The sequence below is a fragment of the Pipistrellus hanaki genome (genome assembly GCF_964339955.1).
Source record: "Pipistrellus hanaki genome assembly, chromosome: 21".
In the NCBI taxonomy this organism is placed as follows: domain Eukaryota; kingdom Metazoa; phylum Chordata; class Mammalia; order Chiroptera; family Vespertilionidae; genus Pipistrellus; species Pipistrellus hanaki.
Genome location: NC_140523.1, coordinates 6753498 through 6779066, shown reverse-complemented (window position 1 = coordinate 6779066; position 25569 = coordinate 6753498). Strand labels below are relative to the sequence as shown.

At 52.0% G+C, this 25569-nt stretch overlaps 1 protein-coding gene across 2 annotated transcripts; it reads left to right on the top strand.

The window, feature by feature from the left end:
- Positions 1-679: 679 nt before the first annotated feature.
- BNC1 (basonuclin zinc finger protein 1) lies at positions 680-25158 on the top strand (the record flags this gene model as incomplete). 2 transcript variants are annotated; one of them, XM_084869058.1, is made up of 5 exons in its annotated part: positions 680-789; positions 13419-13518; positions 14513-14748; positions 17467-19571; positions 24480-25158. In XM_084869058.1, exons 1-5 carry the CDS (start codon positions 781-783, stop codon positions 25156-25158), a joined length of 3129 nt encoding a protein of 1042 aa, XP_084725184.1. In that variant the 5' UTR covers positions 680-780. The 2 variants fall into 2 exon arrangements, with proteins under 2 accessions (XP_084725184.1, XP_084725185.1); XM_084869059.1 differs by lacking the exon at positions 680-789 and adding an exon at positions 7327-7427.
- Between the last annotated feature and the right edge of the window lie 411 nt (positions 25159-25569).

Here is a 25569-nt window from a genome sequence, read left to right as displayed (position 1 = left end):
CGGGGCCCTGCTGGCAGCTGGGGCCCATCTCCGCCAGCTCCCAGGTGTCAGGCCAGCGGCTGGCTCCTCGGGGCGGGCGGGCAGGCCCTGCTCACCATGTGCTCTGTGGCGTTTGGCACCTTTCATTCCATCTCATCCCATCTCATCATCCCTAGACGAAAGTCTGGTCCGTTTGCAGAGAGAGAGAGACCAAGCCCTGCGCCCTGGGAGCGCGGGGCAGCTGGGGGCTACAGCCGAGGGGGGCTTGGGAAGGGGGGAAAGGAAGGGAAAGGGGGGTGAGAAGGGGCTTGTTGGGGTTCCCGGGCGGGACACCCCCCCCCATCCCCGGAGGGCGCCCCGGGGAGTGGGGGGCGCGCGGCGGTGCCGGGGGCGCAGCGGGGAGGGCGCGGGGCCCAGGGGGGCGCGCAGGGGGGACCCCGGGGTGCCTCTGCCCGCCTCGGGGGGGGGGGGGCGCCCCGGGGGAGGCGGGCGGCGGCGGGCACGTCTGTGTGCGTCTCCCCGACAAGTGCCTTCAAGCCCGGCGGCGGCGGCGAGGTCCCCGCGGGCCCGGGGGGCGGGCTCCCTCCCCGGGCGGCGCGGGGAGGGAGGGAGGGATGGGAGGGGCGCGGAGAGGAGGGGAGGGAAGGAGGGGAATGGAGGGGAGGGGAGCGGAGCGGAGCCGCCCACTCCGCCGCGGCGCCCGCCCCCGACGGCCGGAGCTCGGGCGGCGGCGGCGCCCGCCGAGCCGGGGCGGACGCGGCCGGGACGCGCGCCGGGGGAGCCGGGCTCCGGGGCCGCAGGATGGCGGAGGTGAGCGGGGCGCCCGCTGGGATGGGGGGGGGGACCCGGGGTCCCCTACGAGGCCACCTGCGCCGCCCAGGGGGTCCCCGCGGCCGCGGGACGGCGCGGGGGTGTGGGGGGCGCGGGCCGGAGACGCGCGCGGGGCGCCCGGTCCCTCCGCGCTCGGCCGGGGCCGCTGGTACCGGGGCTGGTTCCCGTGGAGAATGGGGACCCCGAGAACAGGAAGAGCGGGGACACGGGAGACCGGGGAGAACGGGGACCCTGGGGAAGGGGGATAGTGGAGAACGGGGACCCCGGAGCGCAGGGACCCTGAAGAGCGGGGATAACGGGGACCCTGGGGAAGGGGAATCGTGGAGAACCAGGGGAACGGGGACCCTGGGGAACGGGGAGAACGGGGACCCCGGAGAGCAGGGACCCTGGAGAGCGGGGACCCCGGAGAGCAGGGACCGTGGAGAGCGGGGACCCCAGGGAACCGGGGGGAAAAGGACCCCAGAGAACGGGGACCCCGGAGCGTGGGGACCCTGGAGAGCGGGGATAACGGGGACCCTGGGGAAGGGGGACCCCGGAGGACGGGGACCCTGGGGAAGGGGGACCGTGGAGAGCGGGGACCCCGGAGAGCGGGGACCCCGGAGCGCGCGGGGCGCATCTCCAGCGGATACGCGCGCGCCAGGCGCCGGGACGCAGCTGGGGGCGCGGGGCGGGGGGCGCAGGGCAGACCCTGGGAGCTTCGCGTCTCCCCGCCTGCGGCCGGGGCACCTGCAGGGGGACTCGGGGAGACTCGGGAAGGGGGGGGGCTTGGGGCGATGAGTCGGGTGCCCAAGGGTCCCCTCTCCCCCCTCCCGGCTCTGTGCGCCCAGAGGCTGGATCTGCCATCCAGAGGTGACACCATCGCGGGAGGCGATCTGACACCCATCAGCGCGCACACATCGCTCGCAGCCAGACTTCCCCGGTGCGGCTGCAGGAACACGTTCTCCTCATTCGGGAGAAGTCCCTTTGGGGCTGCCGCTTGTGAATTGACAAGTGCATTGGAATGTGTGTGTTTGGGGGGGTCGGAGGCAGGGGGAGGGGGTTGGGGAGCAGGGTCAGACCCTCCTCTTGAGGCTCAGGCCTGTCCCCGGGTTTATGGCCGGAGCTGGGAGGGCATTGCCTCTGCAGGATGGGGCGTCGCAATCACTGCAAATCAGGCCAGGCGCCTGGTGGCAGCCAGGCCTCTGCTGTTAACACTTAAGGGGTCCCCCCCCCCCCCCCCGCACATCCCTGGTGTCCCGGGAATCCCTGTCAGAGGTGTGAGTGTGTGCAGGGGAAACCTGTGTTCCTGCAGCTCTGGGTCCGCAGAGCAGACCTACCCTGCTTCCCCGAAAATAAGACATCCTCGGAAAATAAGACCTACTTACGGGTTTCCTTCTGAGTGAAATATAAGGCATCCCCCGAAAATAAGCCCCCCCCCCCCAGGCTAAACATGAGAGGTTTGGTCCACTGATTCTGAAAGAAACGTAGTCACAAGAAATTCACCAGGAAATTCAGGAATTGGATTGTTAGGATGATGTTCCAGAAGATGATGCCATGATTGTCATTGAATAAATGAGTACATTCTTGATGCTGTAGGATTCACAGTGTGTCTGGTTTGTGTTGACAACTACCGTACTACCGTACCGTATACAGGCAATACATTTCCTTTGTTTTCATTTAACCATAAATGTGTACCGTATTCTTCTTCATGGAAAAATAAGACATCCCCCGAAAATAAGACCTAGTGCGTCTTTGGGAGCAAAAATTAATAGAAGACACTGTCTTATTTTCGGGGAAACAGGATAGCAAAAATGTGTGTGTGTGTGTGTGTTTGTGTGTGTTTTTTTTTAAATTGATTTCTTCTCATCCAAGCGACAGAGATGCTGGCTTCGCCCTCAGTGAGTTGAAAAAGCAGTATGTAGGCATCTACATTCTGATCTCTTCTTCCTTGTGTATTGTGTTTGGTTTAAAAAAAAAGCAAACAAAAAAAACCCTGCTGCCTCATTTTTTAAAATATTGATTTTTTACAGAGAGAAAGGGAGAGGGACAGAGAGTTAGAAACATCGATGAGAGAGAATCATCGACCAGCTGCCTCTTGCACACCGACTACTCAGGATGTGCCCGCAACCATGGCCCATGCCCCTGACCGGGATCGAACCTGGGACCTTCCGGTCCTCAGGCAGACGCTCTATCCACTGAGCCACACTGGTTTCGGCCTTTTTTATTGTTTTTAAGTCGCGGTTGGATTTCGTGGGGTCTTGTCCGCTGCGATTTCTCGGACCCTTCGCTTGCAAAATTTTTTTATATTTTTATTTTTATTTTTATTTTACATCTTTCCCACGCGGCCCAGGCCCAGGCCCGGGCCCAGGTTCTGTACCCCAGAACCATCAGCGTGGAAAGAAGGGGGAGAGAAAAAGCCGTATGAACTCTCCCTGTGGGATACATCGTAATGGTGCTTGAAGTCCGCTCTCTTTAATTATTGAATGCTCTGGCATGCATATCCGCGGGAGAACAGTTTTAAAGTTCCGTTTGGGGCGGGGATGACTATACCGGCTTTTCAGGGGTCTCTTTCCAAATCTGTTGCTCCGTGTTCGTAAAACATCATTAGCATTGGATAGGTCACCGAAACCGGTGTGGCTCAGTGGATAGAGCGTCGGCCTGCGGACTGAAAGGTCCCAGGTTCGATTCCGGTCAAGGGCATGTACCTTGGTTGCGGGCACATCCCCAGGGCAGGGTGTGCAAGAGGCAGCTGATCCATGTTTCTCTCTCATCGATGTTTCTAACTCTCTATCCCTTTCCCTTCCTCTCTGTAAAAATAATCAATAAAACATATTAAAAAATAATAATAATAATTGGATAGGTCGAAGTGACTTTTTTTTTTTTTTTTTTTTTTTTGGTACATCACCCAAAAGGACATTTCTTCGGGTGTTATTCATTGCCCAAGATTTGATTTTTGCTTTAAATAAAAGGTGTAGCTGAAACCGGTTTGGCTCAGCGGATAGAGCGTCGGCCTGCAGACTGAAGGGTCCCAGGTTCGATTCCGGTCAAGGGCATGTACCTTGGTTGCGGGCACTTCCTTGGTGTGGGTGTGCAGGAGGCAGCTGGTCGATGTCTCTCTCTCTCTCTCTCATGGATGTTTCTAGCTCTCTATCTCTCTCCTCTCCCTTGCTCTCTGTAAAAAAAATCAATAAAATATATTTTTTTAAATATAAATTAAAAAAAATAAGTACTAGGTGTAAAAAGATGGCCATCCCTTTCGCTCTGTGGGTTTTCCTAAGTAGCCTTGTCCTCTCGGGCAGAGAGCGAGGTGTGAGTCATTTGATTGCTCGGCCACTACGTTTGCCAACTTGAATTTCATAAAAAAAAAAAAAAATGGAATACCATTTTCACTCTGCGATCAGTCGAGCACGATCCTGGTACGGCTGAACGCCGGGAAGAGGTGGTGAAATCTTAGCACCACAGCTGTGGCCACTCCGTAATGACAGCCAGACAGACACCTGTGTCCTGTCCTATTTTTTTTTTTTTAATCACCTGTGTCCTTTCATTTGGAATGTCCCCTGTCCCCAGAGCCCAGCATGGAGCTCAGCAGCATGCTGCTCCTTCAGACAAGGAGAAATCGGTGCATCTGACATGCGTGTTTGTCTGTGAGAGAAAAAAAAAAAATGATCCGGGAGTTTCTCCCTGGTCCGAATGCACGGTAGAAAGACGAGGCAGCGTGGGCGTGTGCTTTGCAGAGAGGGTTATTTTTATTTTATTTTTTAAAATTAATTTCTTTATTGATGAAGGTATCACATATTTGTCCTCAACCCCGCCATTCCCATCCCTCACCCCCACCCCACCCCCCTGTTGGCCCTGACCACTGGTTACGTTCCTAGGTGTGCACACATGTCCTTTGGCGGATCTCTCCCTTTCATCCCCACCCTCCCTCTGAGGTCCGCAGTCTGACCCATGGCTCCTTGTCTCTGGGTCTGTTCTTGTTCGTCTGTCTATGTTGTACACCGTTTCCCCTGGATGCGTGCAATCATGTCCTACTAGAAATACACTTATAAGAACCAAAAATGAGCCAAAACCGGTGTGGCTCAGTGGATAGAGCGTCGGCCTGCGGACTGAAAGGTCCCGGGTTCGATTCCGGTCAAGGGCATGGACCTTGGTTGCGGGCACATCCCCGGTAGGGGGGCTGTGCAAGAGGCAGCTGGTCAGTGTTTCTCTCTCGTCAATGTTTCTAGCTCTCTATCCCTCTCTCCTCCTCTCTGTAAAAAAATCAATAATATATATATATATATTTTAAAATAAAGAATAAAAAATGAAACAAGCAATCATCGTTATGCTGAGAGGCCTAGGAATCCGTCTGTAGTTTTTTTTATTTTTTATTTTGCATCTTTCCCACGCGGCCCACAGGCCCAGATTCTGTACCTCAGAATCATCAGCGTGGGAAGCAGGGGATTCCAATCTGTGGGGCAGGAAAAGCCTTATAGATTCTCCCTGTGGGGTACATCCTAATGGTGCTTTAAGCGTGTGCGCTGTTTATTTATGGATGCTCCGGGGTACGCATACACGGGGAAGCCAGTTGTAAAGTGCAGTCTGTCAGTCCGGGCTGCAGGGCCCAGGCTTTTTGCAGCTTGAGGTACAGGCTTGAGAAGTTATGTTGACAGTGGCCATGACGGACGGAGTTGCCCTGAAGGTTCCAGAAGGTAAATTACTTGCAGGAGGGAGCAGGCTTCACCCCGCCCCGGGGGTGAGTTTTCACCTCCACAGATGTCAGGGAGAGTGAGTTCCTTTTCTCAAAAGCAGCCCCGTTGAAAGAGAATTCAACTTATTTCACTCAGCATGATGTTCTCCAATTCCATCCAGGTTGCTGCAAATGATGAGAATTCCTTCTTTTTAGGAGGGAGGGAGGGGGGCAAAAAAAAAATCAGTAAAATATATATTTTTAAAAAATAAAATATTTTAATTGCAAAAAAAAAGAAAAAAGAAAGAGAATTCGAGATTTCCTTGCTAAGGTAAAGAAGTCAGCACTGAGTTCTCAGCCTTTTTCCTTTCTAATATCAACACTTAGGGAGTTGGTACATTTTTATATATATATATATTTTTTTACATTACCTTATTCCAAGATTTTTTTTTTAAAGGAAAAAAAAATCTTTATTTAGAAAGTGTAGTTCAAAAATAGAAAGATGAACGTAGGTATTTAAAACACGGACGAAATCCGGGTACAATAGAATGCATGGCTCTGGTGGTACATGGTAATACCACTTTAAAAAAAAAAAATCCATATACAGCCGAAACCGGTGTGGCTCAGTGGATAGAGCGTTGGCCTGCGGACTCAAGGGCCCCGGGTTTGATTCCGGTCAAGGGCATGTACTTTGGTGGCGGGCACATCCCCAGTGGGGGGTGTGCAGGAGGCAGCTGGTGGATGATTCTCTCTAATCGATGTTTCTAACTCTCTATCCCTCTTCCTTTCTCTCTGTAGAAAATCAATACAATATATATTTTTAAAAATAATAATAATAAAAATAAAGATCAGTCTTTACTGCCGAGGGTGTCGGAGGATACGTAAAAACCAGGGTGTGATTTTCTTACAAGTTCTCTTTCCCAATTTTCTCGCCATTTCTTTTCCTCCTTCGACTCCTAAGGTTTTAATTTCATCGGTGGAAACATTCTATTTTTCTCACAACTTGCCTAAGAGAGGTTCAGGATAACTGAGTTCCGCACAGAACGGGACATCTGGAAGGATTTTAGTCTCTCCCCGCCCCTTCCCTCCCCTTTTCAACCCGTTTTTACCTGGAAAACCTTGCTTTCCTCTTATCTTGTCATGCTTTGAAGCCCTTTTTTTTGCTAATTCTGGAAATTCCAGGATTCCAGTGTGGTCCCGTTCCTCCCTCCTCCCGCCAGATGCCTCTATTTTATCCCCAAAGGGGATATTCTGGGGGGGGGTTGGAGGGGGGAGTGGGTAGGGGGGTGGAGTACAAAGGAGGGTAGGTCTACACACAGCAGGCCTGTTTTTCCCGGAGTCCGAGTCGGTGCCTTTTCAAACTTGGCAGAGTCGGAAGCACACAAACGGGCTACGGCTGCCGCCGTCGGCCCAGGGGGTCCTGGCTATAAACCAGCCCTAATGATGTATATCCCGGGAGGACTGTGCCTTCGGGGGTGATAATTCCACCGAGAGAGAGAGAGAGAGAGAGAGAGAGAGAGAGAGAGAGAGAGAGAGAGAGAGAGAGAGAGAGGAGAGACGGAGAAATAAAAGGCCGAGAAGGCCAGCTCCACGTACTTGCTTCACTTCCTACAGTCTTGCAAACTTAGGTCACAAAAGAAAGCCATCTACCGCGTTTCCCCGAAAATAAGACATCCTCCGAAAATAAGGCCTACTTCCAGGTTTCCTTCTGAGTGAAATAGGAGGCATCCCCCCGAAAATAAGCCCCCCCTCCCCCTAGGGTAAACATGAGAGATTTGGTCCACTGATTCTGAAAGAAATGGAGTCACAAGAAATTCACCAGGAAATTCAGGAGTTGGATTGCGAGGATGATGTTCCAGAAGATGATGACGTGATTGTCATCGAATCAATGAGTACATTCTTGATCCTGTAGGATCCACAGTGTGTCTGGTTTGTGTTGACAACTACCGTACTACCGTACCATATACAGGTAATAAATTTCCTTTATTTTCATTTAACAATAAGTGTGCACCGTATTCTTCTTCATGGAAAAAAATAATACATCCCCCGAAAATAAGACCTAGCGCATCTTTGGGAGCAAAAATTAATATAAGACACTGTTTTATTTTCGGGGGAAATAGGGTATTTGGATCTCCTAGGTCTCTATCGGTTTTTGTTGTTGTTTTGTTGTTGTTGTTGTTAGTTCGTGTTTCATGCCATGCAGAGAATGCCCGGGGGGAAAGAGTGGCCTCCGGTAAAGGGTAGTTCAGGCTGCCAACCCGTCTGCCCCCACCACACACACACACACACACACACACACACACACACACACAATCCCGCCCTCGAACAGTTATATGAAATCGTCTCCTCGTACGGACCATGTCTGTGATCTCGCTACGCACTCCAGCCAACACCAAAGCCCTTTTTCCCAGCTCCCCGCCAGCTTATCAGGAGGCTCGGCCTTATCCTCTGATTGCTTTCTGGTCGTCCTCATTGGGGAAGGTGACATTTTTATACGGGCAGCGCTGGTATTCCGCGATGCACCGTCCTGGCTTCAGACAGCGGTCAGGATAGCATAACTAACTGTCTGATCTTTCCCTTGTAAACACTTTTTTTACTTTGAAAACCTAGGGTGGTGTTGTGTGTTTTTTTACACGTTGTTTTTAAAATCTAGTTTTCATGAAATCCATCCAAGAAACGTTTGCAAAATGGCCCTTAGAAATGGTCACAATTTGCCGAAGCCGGTGTGGCTCAGTGGATGGGGCGTCAGTCTGCGGACTGAAGGGTCCCCGGTTCGATTCCGGTCAAGGGCATGGACCTTGGTTGCGGGTACATCCCCAATCGGGGGTGTGCAGGAGGCAGCTGGTCGATGTTTCTCTCTCATCGGTGTTTCTGGCTCTCTATCCCTCTCCCTTTTACTCTGTAAAAAAATCAATAAAATATATATTTTTAAAATTTATTTTTTATTGATTTTTCACAGAGAGGAAGAGAGAGGGACAGAGAATTAGAAACATCGATGAGAAAGAATCATCGATCAGTTGCCTCTTGCACACCCCCTACTGGGGATGTGCCCGCAACCAAGGCACATGCCCTTGCCCGGAATCGAACCCGGGACCCTTCAGTCCGCAGGCTGATGCTCTATCCACTGAGCCAAACCGGTCCCGGCAATAAAATATATATTTTTAAATGGTCACAATTTCATTGCTGTTTTGCATCAGCCGCAATGGTGAGGTTGCATTGCTTGTAGAACTGGCGGCCTTAGTTAAAATGACCCTTCAGGGTAAAAAAAAGAATGTGTCCTAGAGTGTAAATGTCTTTTTGTTGTTGTTTCTGTTTCTCTCCCCTTCTCTCAAGCTGAGGATTGTGTTCAGACTTTCACTACATGAGCAGTTTTTTTTTGTTGTTGTTTTGTGTGTGTGTGTGTGTGTGTGTGTGTGTGTGTGTTTGTTTTATTTTGTTTTGTTTTGTTTTGTTTTTGTTATCAAAGGTTTCTGAAGCTTACCCCTGAAGTCTCACAAACGCAGGTTACAAAAGAAAGCAATAGCCGAAGCCGGTGTGGCTCAGTGGGTAGAGCGTCGGTCTGCCTACTGAAAGGTCCCAGGTTCGATTCCGGTCAAGGGCATGGACCTTGGTGGCGGGCACATCCCCGGTAGGGGGTGTGCAAGAGGCAGAAGGCCGATGTTTCTCTCTCATCGACGTTTCTAGCTCTCTATCCCTCTCTCTTCCTCTCTGCAAAAAAAAAAAAATCAATAAAATATATTTTTTTAAAAAGAAAGCAGTATATTTGGACCTCCTATTGCTCTACAGTTTTTGTTCTTGTTGTTCTTGTTGTTAGTTCGTTTTTCAAAGACAAACACCTGGGTTCGGCGTCCACGATCACATCTGCCTGTTTTCCTACCTTTGTGTGTTCAGGACTAATCATTTTTTTTAAGGGGGGAAAAAGGCACAGCTGTTAAATTATTTTGGCACGCGGTTTGGACTTTGATTTATCGAGATCAAAGGACCAGCCTTCCCCCCCCCCCCCCCTCCATCACCTCCTTTGAACTAAAGCAGCGAGAGAACATGACGTGTGTGTCACGCACACTTTCTGCTCGCAGGTAGACCTGGCCGGACATCTGTCCACGCCCCCTCCCTCCGGCCCGCCCTGTCCATGCCTTCATCCATCCCCAGCCCGGTGGTGAGGACCCTGAAACCTGCCCGTTCTCCTTCTGTGCCTTCCTGCTTCCTGGGGCTCCCCAAGTCTGAGCTTGCAACTCGTGCTCGGGGCGTACAAGGTCTCCCCCTTTCTCAGAACCCCGACGGCTTCAGGAACCCATCACAGAGGCTCCCGGCTGCCCCCATCTGGGCGGCTTATCCTCATCCGCCCCCCTCGCCCCAGGTAGCCTGTCTGGGTGGGCTCTCGCTGCCTGGGACAGACCTGTGCTCTGTGGCAGCCCAGCCTCCTGGGCTTGATACCCATGTCTTTTTTTTTTTTTTTTTTTTTAATATATATATATTTTATTGATTTTTTTACAGAGAGGAAGGGAGAGAGATAGAGAGCTAGAAACGTCGATGAGAGAGAAACATCGACCAGCTGCCTCTTGCACGCCCCCTACTGGGGACGTGCCCGCAACCAACGTACATGCCCCTGACCGGAATCGAACCTGGGACCTTTCAGTCCGCAGGCTGACGCTCTACCACTGAGCCAAACCGGTTTTGGCTTTTAATATAATATATTTTTATTGATTTCAGAGAGGAAGGGAGAGGGAGAGAGAAATAGAAACATCAGTGATGAGAGAGAACCATTGATCAGCTGCCTCTTGCACATACACACACACACACACACACACACACACACACACACACCCCACTGGGATCAAGCCCAGAAGCTGGGCAGGTACCCTTGACCGGAATCGAACCCGGGACCCTTCAGTCCACAGGCCGGTGCTCTATCCGCTGAGCCAAACCGGGTAGAGTGGCATCATCTAATTTCATTCATTTATGTTCTAATACATAGCTCGAAAAGAAAAGTCTTTTATAAAAAAGACGAAAGCAATATCACCATATACCACTTAAAAAAAAAATGAACAACTCTTTCATGCCATTCAATTTCCACTATTCCGATTTCTTTGATTGTCTCATAAACTTGATATTGCCACTGCAATAAGGTCCATATGTCATCTCTCTCTTTTTTCCTTTTTTTTTTTTAATATTATTTTTATTGATGTCAGAGAGGAAGGGAGAGGGAGAGAAAGATTGAAACATCACTCATGAGAATCATTCATCAGTTGCCTCCTGCACACCCCCTACTGGGGATGTGCCTGCACCCAATGTACTTGCCCTTGACCGGAATCAAACCCGGGAACCTTCAGTCCCCAGGCCAAACGCTCTATCCACTGAGCCACACCAGCCAGGGCGTATGTTGCGTATGTTGCCTCTCTCAATGTGAAGATTTACACTTTACCTTTTTCCTTCCAATTGATCTGTTGAAAAAGCTGGGCTGGCCGAGACCGGTGTGGCTTAGTGGACAGAGCATCGGTCTGCGGACTGAAAGGTCCCCGGGTTCGATTCCAGTCAAGGGCATGGACCTCGGTTGTGGGCACATCCCCGGTAGGGGGTGTGCAGGAGGCAGCGGATCGATGTTTCTCTCTCATCGATGTTTCTAGCTCTCTATCCCTCTCTCTTCCTCTCTGTAAAAAATCAATAAAATACCTGAAGCTGGTTTGGCTCAGTGGATAAGAGCGTCAACCTGCAGACTCAAGAGTCCTAGGTTCGATTCCGGTCAAGGGCATGGACCTCGGTTGCAGGCACATCCCCGGTGGGGGGTGTGCAGGAGGCAGCTGGTCGATGTTTCTCTCTCATCGATGTTTCTAGTTCTCTATCTCTTTTCCTTCCTCTCTGTAAAAAATCAATAAATATATATTTATTAAAAATAATAATAATAAATAAAAGCCGGACGGTTTGTCCCGTGGAAGGGCCCCCTGCATTTTCCTTCCTGGTGGTATCATTTCGACATGCCTCTGTCCTCTGTGCTTTCCGGGCTTGGGAGTTGACCAAGAAGCTCTGTCTAATTCAGGTTTCAACATATCTTGGCAAGAACGCCCATGGGTAATGGATCTATCCTTCCATCCCAAGGCAAAGGGGCTGGCTGTCATCTTCCTTAATTAGGAGGTGAGGAGTGCTGACGTTCGAATTCCTTCTTTCTGTATCACGGGAATGTTTCTGCAGAGAGGATCTCAGTCTCATCCCTGATTTGGTTGCCCTTGAAGTACAGTTTCTATTTTAATATATATTTTTTTAAAAAATATATTTTATTGATTTTTGACAGAGAGGAAGGGAGAGAGATAGAGAGCTAGAAACATCGATGAGAGAGAATCATCGATCAGCTGCCTCCTGCACACCCCCCACTGGGGATGTGCCCGCAACAAAGGTACATGCCCTTGACCGGAATCGAACCCGGGACCCTTCAGTCCGCAGGCTGACGCTCTATCCACTGAGCCAAACCGGTTTCGGCCAGTTTCTATTTTAAAAACAAGGAGTCAAAACCAGTGTGGCTCAGTGGATGGTGTGCAGGAGGCAGCTGATCAATGATTCTCTCTCATTGATGTTTCTAGCTCTCTATCCCTCTCCCTTCCTCTCTGTAAAAAAAAATCAATAATATATATATTTTTTAAAATGTGACTTTTTAGCCCTAGCTGGTTTGGCTCAGTGGATAGAGTGTCGTCCTGTGGACTGAAAGGTCCCGGGTTCGATTCCGGTCAAGGGCACGTACCTCGGTCGCAGGCTCCTCCCTGGCCCGGCCCTGGTCAGGGCACATGCAAGAGGCCACCAATCAATGTTTCTCTCACACATTGATGTTTCTCTCTGTCTTTCCCTCTCTCCTCCCTCTAAAAAATTCAATGGCCTCAGGTGAGGATTAAGGAAAAAAGAAAAATGAGCCCTCGCTGGTTTGGCTCAGTGGCTAGAGCGCCAGCCTGCAGACTGAAAGGTCCCAGGTTCGATTCCAGTCAAGGGCACATGCCCAGGTGTGGGCTCGATCCCCAGGAGGGGGCATACAGGAGGCAGCCACGTGATGTTTCTATGTCTCCCTCTCAATCCCTTCCTCTCTGAAATCAATAAAGTTTTTTTAAAAAAAGTATGTGTGTGGCCCTGGCTGGTTTGGCTCAGTGGATAGAGCATCGGCCTGCGGACTGAAGGGTCCCAGGTTCGATTCCAGCCAAGGGCACATGCTTGGATTGCGGGCTCAATCCCCGGTGTTGGGGGGGGGGGGAGGTGCAGAAAGTGGCTGGTCGATGATTCTCTCTCATCATTGATGTTTCTTTTTTTAAAAAATATATATTTTTTTGCTGTTGCTTAAACTTTTTTTTTTAATATATATTTTATTGGTTTTTGCAGAGAGGAAGAGAGAAGAATAGAGAGTTAGAAACATCAATGAGAGAGAATCATCGATCAGCTGCCTCTTGCACACCCTCTACTGGGGATGTGCCCGCAACCAAGGTACATGCACTTGACCGGAATCGAACCCGGGACCTTTCAGTCCGCAGGTCGACACTCTATCCACTGAGCCAAACCGGTTTCGGCTCATCATTGATGTTTCTGTCTCTCTCTCTCCCTCTCCCTTCCTCTCTGAAATCAATAAAGAAATATATATATTTAAAAAAAAAAAAAGTGTGTGTGTGTGTTTTTAATGTGACTCTTCACCCTTTGCACATCCTTAATAACAACCCAGATGTTTCCTTCCAGCCCCTAATCTTCCTGACGTCTGTGGCCTGTCCTGTCCTGCAGAATATCTGTGTTCTCTGTCCCCTGGCCCCAGGCCCTCTTTCCAGGGTCCACCATACCCGCTGGGCCTAGCACAGAGTGGGCACGCGTGGCCTAAGGAACATGGCTGAACAGAGGTTTTGTTCTGTACCTGCCGTGTGTCCCACACACACACACACACACACACACACACACACACACAACCTGGACATGCTAAGCGTACCTGTGTTCTCTCTTGCAGGCGATCGGCTGTACTCTGAACTGCAGCTGCCAAAGTTTCAAGCCAGGGAAAATGAACCACCGACAGTGTGAGCAGTGCAGACACGGATGGGTGGCTCACGGTAATTTATTTTCTCTCTCCCTCCTTTCCTGGCTGGAAGTATTCCCTTTATGTTTATATTTTTTTAATATATATTTTTTATTGAGTTTTTACAGAGAGGAAGGGGGAGAGATAGAGAGTTAGAAACATCGATGAGAGAGAAACATCCATCAGCTGCCTCCTGCATGCCCCCCCCCACTGGGGATGTGCCCGCAACCAAGGCACATGCCATTGACCGGAATCGAACCCGGGACCCTTCAGTCCGCAGGCCGACGCTCTATCCACTGAGCCACACCGGTTTCGGCTAGTATTCCCTCTAAATACCTTCTGCAGGTTTTCAGGAATGGACGTAATATCTAAGAATAGAACTGCAGAGAGCATATGTGTACCTTACTCCTGTGTGCTAAGAGCTCTAGATGTGCCATCTCTTTGATAGCGACTCCATACGGTACGTGTTTTGTTAGCCCCGATCTAAAGGCAGACACAGCTGAAACCAGTGTGGCTCAGTGGATAGAGCATCGGCCTGCAGACTGAAGGGTCCCAGGTTCGATTCCGGTCAAGGGCACGTACCTTGGTTGCGGGCACATCCCCAGTAGGGAGCATGCAGGAGACAGCTGATGAATGTTTCTAACTCTCTATCCCTCTCTCTTTATCTCTATAGAAAATCAATAAAATATATATATATATTTTAAAGAAATCACATCATTTCGTCGAAACCGGTTTGGCTCAGTGGATAGAGCGTCGACCTGCAGACTGAAAGGTCCCAGGTTCAATTCCGGTCAAGGGCATGGACCTTGGTTGCAGGCACATCCCCAGTGGGGGGGGTGCAGGAGGCAGCTGATTGATGTTTCTCTCTCATCGATGTTTCTCACTCTCTATCCCTCTCCCTTCCTCTCTGTAAAAAATCAATTATATATATATATATATATATATATATATATATATATATATATATATAATTTTTATTTTTATTCTTATTTTTTTAAATGACGTCCCTTCTCCCTCTGGCTCCCCAGCGCTCAGCAAGCTGCGGCTCCCGGCCGTGTACCCGGCCAGCCCGGTGGAGATCGTGCAGTACAACGTGGTGTTCGACATCAGCAGCCTCATGCTGTACGGCACCCAGGCCATCCCCGTGCGCCTCAAGATCCTCCTGGACCGGCTCTTCAGCGTGCTGCAGCGCGACGAGGTGCTGCAGATCCTGCACGCCCTGGACTGGACCATCCAGGACTACATCCGGGGCTACGTGCTGCAGGTGCGGCCTCCTGCCCCCAACCTCTCCTCCGTCCGCGTCCGTGTCCGCGTCCCTAAGGCAGCCCAGCCGCCGGCCTGCCACTGCTGCAGCCCCTGTGGGCATCCTTTCTTTTCGTCTTTTTAAAAAATATATATTTTATTGATTTATTACAGAGAGGAAGAGAGAGGGAGAGAGAGTTAGAAACATCAATGAGAGAGAGACATCGATCAGCTGCCTCCTGCACACCCCCCACTGGGGATGTGCCTGAAACCAAGGTACATGCCCTTGACCGGAATCGAACCCGGGACCCTTCAGTCCGCAGGCCGACGCTCTATCCACTGAGCCGCACCGGTTTCGGCTCATGCTCTTTTTTTATTCTCAGTGAGCACACACACTTGTGCGCGCACACACATACACAAACACACATGTACATACACAGGCACGCACATATACACACACAATTCTCTTTCTGCCTCTTCATATTTTGTCTCTGTCTCTTCATGAAGGAGAGAAGAAACGCATGTTTCTCTGTGTCTTTCGTGCCTTCTCTCTTCTTTTTATGTGCAGAGCAGTTTTTGTTGGTTTTATTATTTTAAAAATATATATATATATATTTTATTGAATTTTCACAGAGAGGAAGAGAGAGGGATAGAGAGCTAGAAAGGTCGACGAAAGAGAGACATCCATCAGCTGCCTCTTGCACACCCCCCACTGGGGATGTGCCCGCAACCAAGGTCCATGCCCTTGACCGGAATCGAACCCGGGACCCTTCAGTCCGCAGGCCCACGCTCTATCCATTGAGCCACACCGGTTTCAGCTGGAGAATGAGAATTATTCACAGTGAATTTTTTTTGCATTTCTTATGGTTCTAGGGGGTCTCATAGACAGCCTATAAATATAGATGGTGACATACTTATGCATGTCAGTTCCCTAGTATGCCAAAAGCGGTTGGGAACCACTGACCTAGACCCTTTTCTGGGGATCTTTATTTTATTTTATTTTTAATATTTTAAAAAAATAGTTTATTGATTTTTTACAGAGAGAGGGATAGAGTTAGAAACATCGATGAGAGAGAATCATCAATCAGCTGCCTCCTGCACGCCCCCCAATGGGGATGTGCCCGCAACCAAGGCACATGCCCTTGTCCAGAATCGAACCTGGGATCCTTCAGTCCGCAGGCCGACCGACGCTCTATCCACTGAGCCACACCGGTTTCGGCTTCCAGGGATCTTATGACCTAGATCCTTTCCCGGGGAATCTTATGAAGCAGATAGAAAACTCCCCTTTTCCGTTGGAAAAAACCAGAAGCTCCACGCTGCTTCTCAGTCTTGCCGGAGTCCCTCTGCTCCTAATGCAGCAGATTGAGAGTCTGGACCCCCACTTTTCTGAGGGTCAAGGCCATGATCCTCCTCTGGAAACACATGTTCCCCTCGCTAGCAGGACCCCCTTCCACCCTTCCCCGCCCCCACCCCATCCCCCTGACTCTGCAGGTCGGAACCCCACCTTTGACGCAGAGCAGCAGCCTTACGCTCTTGCATTACGACAGAGATCAATATTTAATGGTTCCTAATAATCTTGCTTTGGGATTTAAAAAAAATATGGACTCAATTACCTCGAACCCCCGGCGCATGAAAAATGCATGTGACGCTGCATTCCTCGGCCTCTTCGGAGGAGCCTCGCCGGGCCATCTCGGCGTGCTCGGCGATAAAACATTTATGGCAGCGCTGGGGGGAGCCGGGCCTCACGCCGGGGTAATTACAGCCGTGCTCGGCGCGCACGGACGGGGCCGGGGATCGATCAGGGTGTTCGTCTGTTTTCCGGTGGCAGTTGCTGGGGCCGATTATGAAAATGCAGTTTGAATAAACCCCTCGAGCCATTAGGGAGGTCCGACGGCTCCATCTTTCTAGAGTCTTGGGATAAAGAAATGACTGTGGTGAGCCGAAGCCAGTGTGGCTCAGTGGATAGACCACATGTGTCAAACACAAGGCCCGCGGGCCAAATCCAGCCCGCCAGGCCTTGCAATGTGGCCCGCACCGCGCTGTCATCACTGCACTCCGCTGTCAGTTTATGACATTGTCAGTTTATGACTGTTCAGTAAACCATTCGGCCCGCGATTTAGGCTGGATTTTAGATTTTGGCCCCTTCTCTGATTGAGTTCGACACCCCTAGGATAGAGCGTCGGTCTGCGGACTGAAAGGTCCCGGGTTCGATTCCGGTCAAGGGCGTGTACATTGGTTGCGGGCACATCCCCAGTAGGGGGGTGTGCAGGAGGCAGCCGATCGATGTTTCTCTCTCATTGATGTTTCTAGCTTTCTATCCCTCTCTCTTCCTCTCTGTAAAAACTCAATAAAATATATATATATATTTTAAAAACAACACAAACATATATATATATATATATATATATATATATATATATATATATATATATATATATAAAAGCCCAATGCCAAAACCAGGTTTGGCTCAGTGGATGGAGCGCTGGCCTGCGGACTGTAGGGTCCCAGGTTCAATTCCGGTCCAGGGCATGTACATTGGTTGCGGGCATATCCCCAGTAGGAGGTGTGCAGGTGGCAGCGGATCGATGATTTTCTCTCTCATCAGTGTTTCTCACTCTCTATCCCTCTCCCTTCTTCTCTGTAAAAAAAAAAAAACAAAAAACCTATATATATAAAAGCCCAAGCAACCGAACGACCGAACCACCGGGCTCTTTGCCATATTTGTTTTTTTTGTTTTCAGGACGCCTCGGGGAAGGTGCTGGACCACTGGAGCATCATGACCGGCGAGGAGGAGCTGGCCACCTTGCAGCAGTTCCTGCGCTTCGGCGAGACCAAGGCCATCGTGGAGCTCATGGCCGCGGCCGTGCAAGAGAAGGACGATCCCGGGGCCTCCGCCATCATTGCCCCCACCTCCTCCTCCTCCTCCTTCTCAGCCAGTGTGGCTCAGCGGTTAGACCACGCGGACCTCCGGGCGTTCCTCGAGGCCTGCGGCCACCGGAGCTCGGACCGGGGGAGCCCCAGCAGCGTGCACCCCTCGGACAGCCTCCTCCAGGGCATGACCTTCATGCTGCCCTTGCCCTTCTTCAACCCCGTGCTGCCCGCACTCCTGGGGCCGCCGCTGCCCTCCGAGGGGTACGCGCTGGAGCAGGGGCCGCAGCCGCTGGACCAGGGCATCCCCCGGCCCTTCCCCGAAGGCGATGACGCTGTCAGCTTCCTGGCCTCCGGCTCCGCCCCATTTCCTGGGGGGAAAGATGACGTCAGCTTCCTGGCCTCTGGCCCCGCCCCGTTTCCTGGGGGGAAAGATGACATCAGCTTCCTGGCCTCTGGCCCCGCCCCGTTTCCTGGGGGGAAAGATGACATCAGCTTCCTGGCCTCTGGCCCCGCCCCGTTTCCTGGGGGAAAGGGGGCGTGTCCCAGCTGCCCCGAGGCCACGCCCCCCACGGAGGACGGCCACGCCCCCGACAGCGATGCCGCGGGCGGAGGCGGCACCTGCAGCATCGTCTCCAACCAGCAGAGGGCGCAACAGCCGTCCCCCGAGGCCCGCGCCAAGGCCGAGAGGCCCGGGCCGGGCCCGGCCAGGAAGGGCCGCGTGTGCTGCACGGCCTGCGAGAAGACCTTCTACGACAAGGGCACCCTCAAGATCCACTACAACGCCGTGCACCTCAAGATCAAGCACCGCTGCACCGTGCGGGGCTGCAACATGGTGTTCAGCTCGCTGCGCAGCCGCAACCGCCACAGCGCCAACCCCAACCCGCGCCTGCACATGCCCATGAACCGGAACCACCGGGACAAGGACCTCCGGAGCGGCGGCGGCCTGGGCCTGGGCCTGGCCTCCTCCGAGGCCTCGGGCCTCCTCCAGGGGGCGTCCCCGGACCGCCCCGGGCCTCTCCCCGGTGCAGGGGCAGGGGCAGGGGCAGGGGAGGATGGCAGGGGCACCACGGCGGCGGTCTTGGGGCACCACCACCACCACCACCACCACCACGGGGTGCTGTTCCCCAACCTGAGGACGGTGCAGCCGGTGCTCCCGTTCTACCGCAGCCCGGCCACGCCCGCCGAGCTGGCCACCACGCCGGGCATGCTGCTGCCCTCCCTCCCGCTGCTGTCCTCCTCCGTCTCGGAGCAGCAGCTGGTGTGCAGCGAGACGACGCTTGCCTCCGAGGCCCTCCTGCCCAAGAAGAAATCCCGCAAGTCCAGCACGCCCGTCAAGATCGAGAAGGAGCCCGAGAAGGGCATGGGGAAGAGGCAGGAGCTCGGCTCCTCGGATGCAGAAGACCGGCCGCTGGTGCAGGCGGCGAGCGAGGACGAGCTGGAGGCCTGCAGCCCTGGGTCCGACGACGGTGGGGCGCTGGAGGGGCAGCAGGCATCTTCAGGATGCCCGAGGCAGCCAGCTGGCCACCTCTCGTCGGTGATCGAGCCCAGGGGGGTCATCAGCAGGCACCCCGAGCAAGGTGCATGCACCCCAGAGAGGGAGACGGAGCTGGAGCAGAAGCCGGGGGTGCTGAGCCTGGAGGACAGCGGCCGGGAGCTGCGCGTCCCTCCAGGGCTGGAGCCCTGCGTCCCGTTCCCTGACTTTGTCAGGCTGCAGCAGCACCTGCTGGCTGGGGGTCTGCTGGGCGCCTTGTCCACGCGAGGCGTGCCCTTCCCTTGCTTGGAAGACCCCAAGGACCTGGAGCCCCGGGCCCGGCCCATGTTGGCGAGGCAGAAGGAGCAGAGCCGCCACCACCGCCACCTCTGTCAGAAGGCCTCCGAGGATGCGTGCAGTGTGAAGGCGAACCACAAGGAGGCGCACGTGTGCACGGTGGAGGGCTGCCACGTCACCTTCCCCTCCCGCAGGAGCAGGGACAGGTGAGGCGCCTGCAGGCCACTGTCTGTCCCCATGGGGCAGCTCTGTAGGGTCTCTTCCTACAAGGGGGCGGGCATCTAGTTACTATGATAAAAGCCTAAGAAGAGCCAAAACTGGTGTGGCTCAGTGGATAGAGCGCCAGCTGCGGACTGAAAGGTCCCAGGTTCGATTCCGGTCAAGGGCATGTACCTTGGATGCGGGCACATCCCCAGTAGGGGGTGTGCAGGAGGCAGCTGATCGATGATTCTCTCTCATCGATGTTTCTAACTCTATCTCTCTCTCTTCCTCTCTGTAAAAAAAGCCTAAGAAGACAGATACTACCGTGCTTCCCTGAAAATAAGACATCCTCCAAGAATAAGACCTAGCGCATGAAAAGATAAGACATCCCCTGAAAATAACTTTGGGAGAAAAAAAATTAATATAAGACACTGTCTTCTTTTCGGGGAAACAAGGTACTATCTGGTTCCTTTAGCCAGGCAGTCCCTTAGTCCTCTTTTTCACACAAAACAGATATCCAAAAAAAAAAAAATCACTCAGGGCCTGCCGATCAGTCCTGGCACTTTATGAACAGGGAGAAAAATGTAGACCCTCCCCCCCACACCCAGAACACACACGCAGAGGAGAGAGCACAGGTGATAGTGATTAAAATGCCTGCGTCCACGGCTGAGATGTTGAACCAAACCGTCAGGACTCCCTGCTGGGCGGCCCAGACTTTCCCATCCATCACCCAGGAGGAAGGTCTGTTCGCGAACAAGATGTTATCGTGAAGAAGAGAGCGGTGTGTCAGTCGGATTGTCCTTCGTGTTGACGATGCTGTTCTGGCCTACCACGTCTACTAAACCAGAAGTTGTGCCGAATTTCAGATAGGATTTAATTTTCTGTTCCTTTTTGAAAAATATATCTTTTTTATTGATTTCAGAGAGGAAAGGAGAGGGAGAGAGAGAAACATCAACGATGAGAGAGAATCGTTGATCGGCTGCCTCCTGCACGCCCTACACTGAGGGTGAACCCACAACCCTGGGCATGTGCCCTTGATCAGAATCAAACCCGGGACCTTTCTGTCCACAGGCTGGCGCTCTATCCACTGAGCCAAACCGGCTAAGGGCTATTTCTTTTTTTTCTTTTAATTTAAAAAAATATATATTTATATTGATTTTTTACAGAGAGGAAGAGAGAGGGATAGAGTGTTAGAAAGATCGATGAGAGAGAATCAATCATCCATCAGCTGCCTCTTGCACCACCCCTACTGGGGATGTGCCCGCAACCAAGTACATGCCCTTGACCGGAATCAAACCCGGGACCTTTCAGTGTGCAAGCTGACGCTCTATCCACTGAGCCAAACTGGCTAAGGGCTATTTCTTTTTTTTTTTTTAATTTTATTTAATATTTTCTTACTTTCTGTCCTCCTCACACATACACGCCTCCTCCCCCAGCACAGGAAAACATCTTGCTTTCTGAAATTAAAGTACTAGTTCTAGTAGCCTGCACTCCGGCACAGAATTGGGGGTTACCATGGTGCCAGGTGAACTAAGAAGCCATGGGCAGCCCTGGCTCCACCGCCATTTTTCTGAGTCACAGGCGAGACCTTGACGTTTCTCTCTCTCTCTCTCCCTTTCCTGTCCTCTCTGAAGTCAATAAAAATGTGTTTTTAAAAAGAAGAAGAAGAAGCCAAAACCGGTGTGGCTCAGTGGATAGCGCGTCGGCCTGCGGACTGAAGGGTCCCGGGTTCGATTCTGGTCAAGGGCATGTGCCTTGGTTGCGGGCACATCCCCAGTGGGGGGTGTGCAGGAGGTAGCTGATCGATGTTTCTCTCTCATCGATGTTTCTAGCTCTCTATCCCTCTCCCTTCCTCTCTGTAAAAATATCAATACAATATTTTTTTAAATAAATAAATGAATAAAAAGAAGAAGAAGCCAAAACCGGTGTGGCTCAGTGGATAGAGCGTCGGCCTGGGGACTGAAGGGTCCAGGGTTCGATTCCGGTCAAGGGCATGTACCTTGGTTGCGGGCACATCCCTAGTAGGGGGTGTGCAGGAGGCAGCTGATCGATGTTTCTAGCTCTCTATCCCTCTCCCTTCCTCTCTGTAAAAAAAATCAATAATATATATATATATATTTTAAAAATATATATTTTATTGATTTTTTTTACAGAGAGGAAGACAGAGGGATAGAGAGTTAGAAACATCGATGAGAGAGAATCATCAACCAGCTGCCTCTTGCACACCCCCTACTGGGGATGTGCCCACAAACAATGTACATGCCCTTGACCGGAATCGAACCTGCGACCTTTCAGTCCGCAGACTGACGCTCTACCCACTGACCCAAACCGGTTTCGGCTATATTTTTTTTTTAAAAAAAAGAAGAAGAAGAAAGTTAGCGGAGCCCACAGCCAGCTCCTGGCATTCGTGGGACACAGGCGCTGAGCGTGGGCTCAGGGCCTTGTTCTGTGGCAGCAAAGATTTTGCCATGCAAGGTTCCAGTTAAAAGTGTTTGTCTGGCTTTTTTTTTCTTTTTTTTTTTTTTTTTTTTTTTTTTTTTTCCCTCCTTCAACCCTTGTACGTACTGGAACCCGCCTGTCATCCCCGTGTCTGGTTTTCTGCTGACACGTTCCTGCCTCCTCCGCCCAGAATGCTGACATAATCACAGGTCAGAGTTGTAGTTAAGAAGAGCCGCCTGCACAGTGGGGGGTCTGGGGGTGGAATCTGATGATGGCCAGAAAACAAAGGACGTGGAAGTGGGGGGTGGGGAGGAGAACCGTGGAGGAGTACATCCGAGGCAGGCTTATTCCTCCTCCCCTCGTCATATGTCTTTGGAGAGCTAGGATAGAAAATTCAATCCTTAGTTATTTTGTGTTTCGTTTTCTCCCGGCATGCGCTCTGAGCTGTACCGGGGGAGTCTGTTCCCTGTGTAGCGTCATTCTCCTTTTAAAACCGTAGCCCTTGTTTGCCTGGCTGGTGTGGCTCAGTGGTTAGGCAGCCAGAAGATCACAGGTTCGGTTCCCAGGAAGGCCATATGCCCGGGTTGCGGGCTCTATCCCCAGGGTGGGGCGCGCAGGAGGCAGCCGATCAGTGATTCTCTCTCATCATTGATGTTTCTCTCTCTCTCCCTCTCCCTTCCTCTCTGAAATCAATTAAAAAAAAAAAAAAAAAGAAAGAAAAGAAAGACTAGCCCTTAGAAAGGGCTGTGTTTTGCTCCTCAGGTTAGCATGGAATCTCTGAGCAAGGCCGACCGTGATTGACAAGTTCCAGCCAAATGATATCATGTGAGGCCAAGGCCCGTGTCATAATGGGCACTCATTACCTGCCCCTCAGGGGTAATCACCAGGTAGCGGATGGGTGATTGGTGGTGTGCTCACTGTGCTGCTGCATTGGCAAAACTCCTGTCTGGTAACAGTGAAACGTTGCAAATACGAACTGAATGGTTCTCTCCTCTCCCTCTCTCTCTCTCTCTCACTCACTCATGCACTCATGCACGTACACACACATACACACACACACACACACACACAAGCCCTACTGTTTCTAGCCGGTCAGATTTTCATACCTATAGAACTAGGATGATATGCCTGCCAAATAAATGCTCGAGACCCTGATGCAAGCCACATAGAAAATTTTAAATTTTTAATTTTCTATTAGCCACATTAAAAAAAAAGAAAAAAAGAAAGAAGCCCTAATCAGTTTGGCTTGGTGGATAGATCGTGAGTCTGCAGACCGAAGAGTCCCGGGTTCGATTCCAGTCAAGGGCTTGTACCTCGGTTGCAGGCTCCTCGAAAACCCCGGGCCCTGGTCAGGGTGCGTGCAAGAGGCAACCCATTGATGTGTTTCTCTCACATTGAAGTTTCTCTCTCTTTCCCTCTCTCTTCCACTCTCTCTCTAAAAAATCAATGGAGCCAAAACCAGTGTGGCTCAGTGGAAAGGGCGGTGATCTGCAGACTGAAAGATCCCAGGTTCGATTCCAGTCAAGGGCATGTACCTTGGTGGTGGGCACATCCCCGGTGGGGGGTGTGCAGGAGGCAGCGGATCGATAATTCTCTCTCATCAATGTTTCTAACTCTCCATCCCTCTCTCTTCCTCTCTGTAAAAAATCAATAAAAAATATATTTTAAGCCCTAGCCCACGTGGCTCAGTGGATAGAGTGTCGGCCTGTGGACTGAAGGGTCCCGGGTTTGATTCTGGCCAAGGGCACATGCCTGGGTTGCGGGCTTGATCCCCAGTAGGGGTCGTGCAGGAGGCAGCTGATCAACCATTCTCTCATCATTGATGTTTCTATCTCTCCTCTGTTCCTCTCTGAAATCAATAAAGTAATATATTTTTAAAAAACTGTCGAGACCGGTTTGGCTCAGAGGATAGAGCGTTGGCCTGCAGACTGAAAGGTCCCAGGTTCGATTCCGGTCAGGGGCATGTTTCTTGGTTGTGGGCACATCCCCAGTGGAGGGGTGGGCAGGAGGCGGCTGATCGATATTTCTAACTCTCTCTCTCCCTTCCTCTCTGTTAAAAAAAAAAATCAATAAAATATATTTTTTAAATAATATATATTTTTCGCCAAAACCGGTTTGGCTCAGTGGTAGAGTGTCGGTCTGCGGACTGAAAGGTCCCGGGTTTGATTCCGGTCAAGGGCATGTACATTGGTTGCGGGCACATCCCCGGTAGGGGGTGTGCAGGAGGCAGCTGGTCGATGTTACTCTCTCATCAACGTTTCTGGCTCTCTATCTCTCTCCCTTCCTCTCTGTAAAAAGATCAATAAAATATATATTTTTTAAAAATAATAATAATATATATTTTTCCATTGATCATATATATATATATATATGATCAATGGAAAAATATCCTCGGGTGAGGCTGAACAGAACAAATCACAAACCCCCAAACAAACAGCTCAGCCCATGTCTAACGGTCTTTCTCGCTCTTGCAGACACAGCTCCAACCTCAGCCTCCACCAGAAGGTCCTGACCCAGGAGGCGCTGGAGAGCAGCGGCCAAGGCCATTGCCACACCGCCGCGTACCTCCTCAAGGACATGGCCCAGGCCTCCCAGACCTCCGTCATCTTCAGGGGGGCCAGCCGGACGGGCAGCCTGGTGTACCCCGTGGCCCCCCAGGACAGCTACCGCCCCGGCCCCCCGCCGCCGCCGCCGCCGGGCGAGGCCACCGTCCTGGACCTGAGCGCCACCTCCAGCCTGAGGTCCGAGAGCAGCAGCCACTCCTCCTGGGACTCCGAGGAGGACAGCGATGGGAACGGAGGCCAAGCCCCCAGCCTCGTCCCCCCCAGGGAGGGGGAGGGGGAGGGGGAGGAGGAGGACGGGGGGGACCCCATCTGCATCCTGATGGACAAGGCGGACCGCAGCCTGGCCGGCCTGGGCCTGCCCCCGCCCCCACCCGGGCTGCCCATCACGTGCCACCTCTGCCAGAAGGCCTACAGCAACAGGGGCACCTTCCGGGCGCACTACAAGACGGTGCACCTCCGCCAGCTGCACAAGTGCAAGGTGCCCGGCTGCGACACCACCTTCTCCTCCGTGCGCAGCCGCAACCGGCACAGCCAGAACCCCAACCTGCACAGGAGCCTCGCCCCCTCCTCCCCGGGCCCCCTCCAGTAAAGGCAAAACACACGCACCCACACACACACACACACACACACACACACACACACACACACACACACGGCATTGCTTCTGGGAGAGAAGGCAGAAAACCAGGGTCCCGTTATGTGCGTCTTGACTTTCTGGTCCTCTACCCGCCCGGGATGAGTGAGCGTGGACATGGGATGGCCTTGGCTGTCATTTTTGTTTGTTTCTCAGCCCCGGACACCGTTAAAAACGTGCAGAAATGCATTCCCCCACCCCCACCCCCCCAGATCTGTTTACACATTCTCCCGGCCTGCAGATGGACCATCAGAGAGGCTTGCTGGATTTTGACTCCCGGTGGAGGGTCCCGGGAAAACACAGGAACTGAAATCTGGGTTTCAGACTCATGAGATCGGGAGCTGAAAAATGGATCTTTTTGGGGGA